A 6,000-nucleotide genomic window follows, 5' to 3' on the forward strand; every position below is an offset into this window, starting at 1 on the left:
TATTTTTTAATTTCTGCAGGGAAAGAGGCATGAGTACCTTCCTATTTCGCCCTCATTGTGGAGAAGCTGGGTCCATCACTCATCTGGTGTCAGCCTTTCTGACATCTGACAACATTTCTCATGGATTACTCCTGAAGAAGGTATTGCTCTTGTTCATTTATCATAGTCTTAGTTTATTGAAAAAACTCAAATACATCAGACTTATCAATTAATAAAAACACCTCTACATGACCCCTCACCCTCCTGAAGAATCTAGGCAAATATAGATGATGAAATTCTGGCCACATTGAAGTAAATGGCGAAATTCCCACTGACATCAGTGGGGACCAGGCTTTCATCCATTAAGAAAATCTTTGTAAAAATAATTGGCCACTGGGTGGCAAATTTGTATCAAGTCTATAGTCATTCTGGTAAAAATATATCTTTCTTTGTAAATGGGAATTTACTTAGGAAGACTGAAATAAGAATCCCTCCATAGTTCACATGTAAATTCTTTGAATCAAAAATTAATCTGTTATGACTATTCTAAGATTAGGAAAAATTGCTTGCATCTCCCCACAAAATGGTTCCCTAAGGCTGATTGGAAATTTTTGATTGAAATGGATTTTTGATGGAAAATTTGGGTTTTTGATAAAACCCATTTTTTTTATATAATAAGCTTTCCATGGATATTTCAACTTTGTTGAAAAAACCCAAGAAACGCCACCATAATGCTTCATGGAAGTTGTGGTTTGGGTGCCTCAGGCCCTGCAGTCTCTTTTGGGATAAATTCCCAAGCCAAGCCACATCTCCCAAAATTTTTGGTTTTGTCCAAAAAGTTTCAGTTCTAGAATTTTTGTTGAAATATTGACATTTTGAAAGGAAAAGCATTCTGCCCCTCCCCCAATCTAGTTCTCCTGTAATTTGGCATCTAAAACAAGTTATTTAAAAGAATTCAGAACACAATTGAAATCAGTGGGAACTGCTAGTGCTTAGGGCCTGTGAAAATCAATCCACTAACTTAGATGTCTAAATATGGATGCGTGTCTAATGTTAGATACCCAAAACTGAAAATTTTGACCTGAAGTCATATCCTAATTAAGTCTTTATTAAGGCTGACAGTCCTAAAATTAGACCCAGGCAGTGTCCTATATTTTGTACACAGTCACTACATTATGCTGTTCTTCTCTTTAGCCTGTCAGCTCTATTCTTGTATGGCCAAGAATGGAATAAACCTGGCAGAGCTGATAAGTGTGGTGCAGGCTCATGTCATGTACACTAGTGGGATTACAAGCCCAAAATAGTCATGAATACAGATGAGAATGCATCCCTAGAGTCTGAATTCATTAGATGTGCACCCATATTTATGGTCTCAGACAAATGAAAGCTCCTTCCTTCTGTTCTTTAAACACCCACCACCAAACTGACCTATTCTGTGTGTTTTGGATATAATTAGTGTTCTGTAATGCATCTGTGGTGCATCTGATTTAAGCTCTTTTGGGTAGGGACTCTGTTAGTATGGAACAGAGCTCTTTGACAGAATCATGTACAATCATTAGACTGGGTAAATAATTGTGTTTTAATGAGAATACTGTCTCTGTGCATCCAAAATGTAGAATATTTGTTGCTTTAAAAAAAAAAAGGAAGAAGAAATAATAATGGCATTTAAAGTTGCACTTAGAAAAATTGAAAAAAATCTGTGAAAGTCAATCCACAAAAGGCAGTTCGGTGCAGACTTCAGTTTTTCTGGTCATAATCCTTCCACAATCGTATTCAATGAGGCTGTTTCCATTTCCTCTGATTGAAAACCTCCTTTCCTGTTATCTCATAGGGCCATTAAATAATGAATATCTGTATTGTTTTTGTACAGAGTCCAGTTCTTCAATATCTTTATTATCTTGCACAAATTCCCATTGCCATGTCTCCACTTAGCAACAATAGCCTATTCCTTGAGTATTCAAAAAATCCACTACGGGAATTTCTACATAAGGGACTTCACATTTCCCTCTCTACAGACGATCCTATGCAATTCCATTATACAAAGGTAAGCACAACTGAAAACTTTAGCACGGTTAACAAATTCACCTTAAAGACAAAAGTAGCCTGAAACACTTTATTTCTCATGGCATAGTATATGACACCTCATGTCTTTACACACCTCTCAATGTCCCCTATCATTCCCACTCCACTGAAAACTGTTAGTTTCATGGGGAAATTACTAATTGCCAAATTACATGTTTGTACTCCTGCCTCTTCCAGCTACTGGCTCCTCAAGTACAGAGGAAGCTCAAGCAGATGGAGAGCTCCAATGTTTTAGAGCTGGGGTGCCAGGACGACCTGTTTCCTTTCTAATGAATGTGGTTGAAGCTTACTGAAAAAAATGTAATTTGAAGTCTCTGAAGATAAACTACAAACTGTTCATTCAATGTTCTGGGCTTGATGCTCTCCTGCTCTGAGTTCCACTCAGTGCAGGAGAGGAGAGAGTACCTGGAAACTGGTTACAGCTCCCTGATTCTATGGGCTGGTCTACGCTGACCTCAACCCCAGTGTGAATTAGAGCAGCCTATGGGCAACTCTAACTTTTGCCCTCTGAGGATCAGCAGTGCTCTAGTCTGTTCCACTCTGCCCTGCCCCTCCCCATCCGCAATGTGACTACAGTACAGAGCAGTTTGTGCAGGAGCTTGCTGCACAAACTTTACACCAGTTGAGAGCTACCCACTGTTGGAGGAATTCTCAGGTGGTCAGTATCTGCCTCCTTGTTGAGTTCAAAAGTGTCAGATCAAAAGAGAGAAACTTTCTTGGTGTATTCATTAAGCATTTAGACTGCAATTTGCAAAGCAACCTAAGGAATTTGGATGCCCATTCCTATGAATTTGAATTAATCAATCTTTCTCAGGCATCTTGAAATAGACAAATACGTTCAGTCTCCAGTAATTGAGTTTAAAACCTGAAAATTGTGTCCATCTAACAAAATTGTTTAATAAGCGTAAGACAGTTTCCTAACTGGAAATGATTACATAGCAGACACAATTACTAAATAGGGTATAGGCTAACAAATCATATTTCTGATGGTACAGGAAGCACTTATGGAGGAATATGCCATAGCAGCTCAAGTGTGGAAACTGAGCACATGTGACTCCTGTGAGCTAGCAAGAAACAGCGTAATACAAAGTGGGTTATCACATAAGGTAAATTTGGTTTGTTGCAAGATACGCGTTGTCATTGCTTGGACTTTTTGTGAATGTAAAGGTATGCAAGGATTAAATGAAATGTTTGTGGACTATGAAATGACTGGTGTGTGTGTGAAATACTTCTGGCTTCAAGGAGCATCGAGAAAGTGAGATGCTGCATCTCCTTGGAGTTATCTTGCTGAGCATATGGTATGTATGTATGCAAATAACTTTGTTTCCCAGATTAACCTCAAGAGATAGGCTCTCTCATTTTCACATCTCCTGGGAGCAGGCAGTTACATTTTACATGTATACATGCTTGGATTTCTCAGGGGATTGATGCTGGTATACAAAGACTTTAATGTAATAGATAGTCACTGATTTGACTTTTGGTTCCTACTGGTCTGTGCGGCATTCATTACAGTCTGAGTTGTCTAGTAGTATACGTAAAATACATTTATGGTCTCACTCCAGTTCTTCTTAAGACAGGTGAACATCACACTGCAGAAATCACTGCTAAAATTTGCAACCTTGTTGGTAATTTGGTCACTACATGGGAACTGAGCTCTTCTGAAAACCTGACCCGTTATGTACGCTGGGTTCTTGAAAATCTGGCACTAAGTCTAAAACAATCCTACATGGTTTCTGTTTAGTTCTTTAAAAAAAAGTATCAGGGATATAAAACATCTTAGAAAAAGTCAGTTTGCTGTCTATATTTAAATAAAGTAAATGGTAGCAGGTGAACCGTTGACTTAACTCTGTGGATATGACATTCTTCAGTTTTCTTCTTGAAATAGACTATGTTGCAAAAAGATATCAGGGTTTTATCATGATTCCATATATATTCAGTCATTTACTTTTCTTCCTTAAACCTTTTCTTTTTACTGTTGCCTATCCTAATGTGAATGAAGTAGTTGATTCAGCTGGGCATTGTCTCCTCTATAAATCAAGACTGGATTCCTCTCTGGAAGACTTGCTTTAATCAACAAGTGTTATTGGGGTCAATTGCAGGGGTAACTGGGTGAAATTCTATGTCCTTTGTTTTATATAGGAAGTCAGACTAGATGATCTAATGATCCCTTCAAGCCTTAAAATCTATGAATTTCTCTCCCTAAAAGCTATTTTAGAGAAGTTACTTAATTTTTTCTAAGTAGTTATCTCTATCTCTTTGGACCATCCCTTTGAGAAGCTGGCACGAGAATGTCTCTGTGGTGCATATTCCACTGCCATTTTGGCTTGCATCCTCTGGTGGGTTGATGTGACCACTGTCGTCCATTTTTCCCCAAGAAATAAAAAAATGGCAACTTGCCACGGGTATCTAAATCTCTCTCCTTAAACTCCTGAGGTGGTAAGTTCCTGATGCAAAGCCCAACAAAACCCAATGGGCTTCCCATTAACTTCAGTGGGTTTTGGGTCTGGCTGTAACAGAGCAGCTTTACTATCACAGCTAATAGAAGAAACAAATACACACATGAGCATGTCACATGTTCTGCTCTGATAGAGAACTATTGTGCAAACCAGCTCATAAGACCAAAACTCTGCTGAAGCTAGGGGCATTAACTTCTTAAAGGATTCTAACTTGAAGTAAAAAGGTAATTCAGGAGAAATGGAAAAACAGATAGGGGAAAAAAGCATATCTTGGTTGAACCAACCAGCATGGAACTGCACTGGCAAAGCAGCTTAATACAAGCAAGCTACCCTACATAAAAAGAGGGTGAATGGCTAAATATCATAAACTACATGGCCAGCTAATTGTGGGTTCTTTTCACTTGTTCTCAGTGCCATTGACTGGAAAAGATGCTTTTACTTGTAGTAAAAAAAAGAAAAATCAAGAGTAATTTAAAACTGACTTTTTCCATAATGCTTTAAACTTTATTTTGTTCCCAGGAAAAACAAAAATTCTTAGGGGTAAATTATTATAAAGAAGGGCCTGAAGGAAATGACATTCGAAAGACAAATGTGGCACAAATCCGAATGGCTTTCAGGTATGAGACACTATGTAATGAGCTCAGCTTCCTGTCTGACGCAATGAAATCAGAAGAGATTACAGTTCTATCTAAAGAGTCTCAGCACCAAGAAACAAGCCAATCTTCCTCCTGACCATGTGCATTTACCATCTGCTTTTTAATAATGAATCTGTGATTGACAGCTGCCAAGATGCAACTGTTTGAACAATACGGATAAAAGTATATATGGGAGATGGAGTTAAACAATGTGTGAAGTTATTTTCTGTTGCATTACACTCTAATGTAATATCAGTTTGTACATACATTAGGCTATGTAAGACTGCAGTAAACACGAGTCAGCTCAGAACTGTGCATCATTTATGTTGCATACTGCGTTTTAACTGTGTTTTGCAGTGTAGTTTTAAAACCAATCATAATATTAATAATGCTTGCATCTATGATCTATAGTATTCTACTGCAAACACAAGATGCATGATGACAGCAGATGCTGGTAGTACACGTGCACCTGTTTTTTGTCATGAAAGTTGTTAGTGGTAGTCATACCAAACAGCATTTTTAAATTTAGCTCTTGGTTAATTAGCAGATTGTATGATGCACACCATGATGAGCTCACTTTCATTATAGAAAATATCTGGAGACACTCTCCAACCTGTACTTAAGTATTCAGCAATGATCTTAGAAACAAGATGTTACCAGATAATTATTGCATATTTTTCATCATTATGAATTGGTTAAAACAGTTCTATCATGTCATTCTTATCACTCAGTATTTGGGGGTGAGTGTGAAAAATAGAAGCTTACATCTTTTTGCTAATGAAAACAGAAAATTGTGTGAAAATGATTACTGTATATCTTAAACATATAATAAAATGACTTTTCAAACA

The 6,000-nt window shown here is 37.5% G+C and overlaps 1 protein-coding gene across 1 annotated transcript in view; it reads left to right on the forward strand.

The window, feature by feature from the left end:
- The window catches only part of AMPD3 (adenosine monophosphate deaminase 3), a 40,515-nt gene extending 34,515 nt beyond the window's left edge, over positions 1 to 6,000 (forward strand). Inside the window, exons 11-14 of the mRNA XM_038405518.2 lie at positions 20 to 140; positions 1,850 to 2,023; positions 3,057 to 3,167; positions 5,037 to 6,000. Of these exons, the coding sequence (XP_038261446.1) occupies positions 20 to 140; positions 1,850 to 2,023; positions 3,057 to 3,167; positions 5,037 to 5,249 (619 nt within the window). The 3' untranslated portion in view covers positions 5,250 to 6,000. The remainder of the gene's footprint in view (positions 1 to 19; positions 141 to 1,849; positions 2,024 to 3,056; positions 3,168 to 5,036) is intronic.

Source organism: Dermochelys coriacea, chromosome 6 (assembly GCF_009764565.3).
Source record: "Dermochelys coriacea isolate rDerCor1 chromosome 6, rDerCor1.pri.v4, whole genome shotgun sequence".
Classification (NCBI taxonomy): domain Eukaryota; kingdom Metazoa; phylum Chordata; order Testudines; family Dermochelyidae; genus Dermochelys; species Dermochelys coriacea.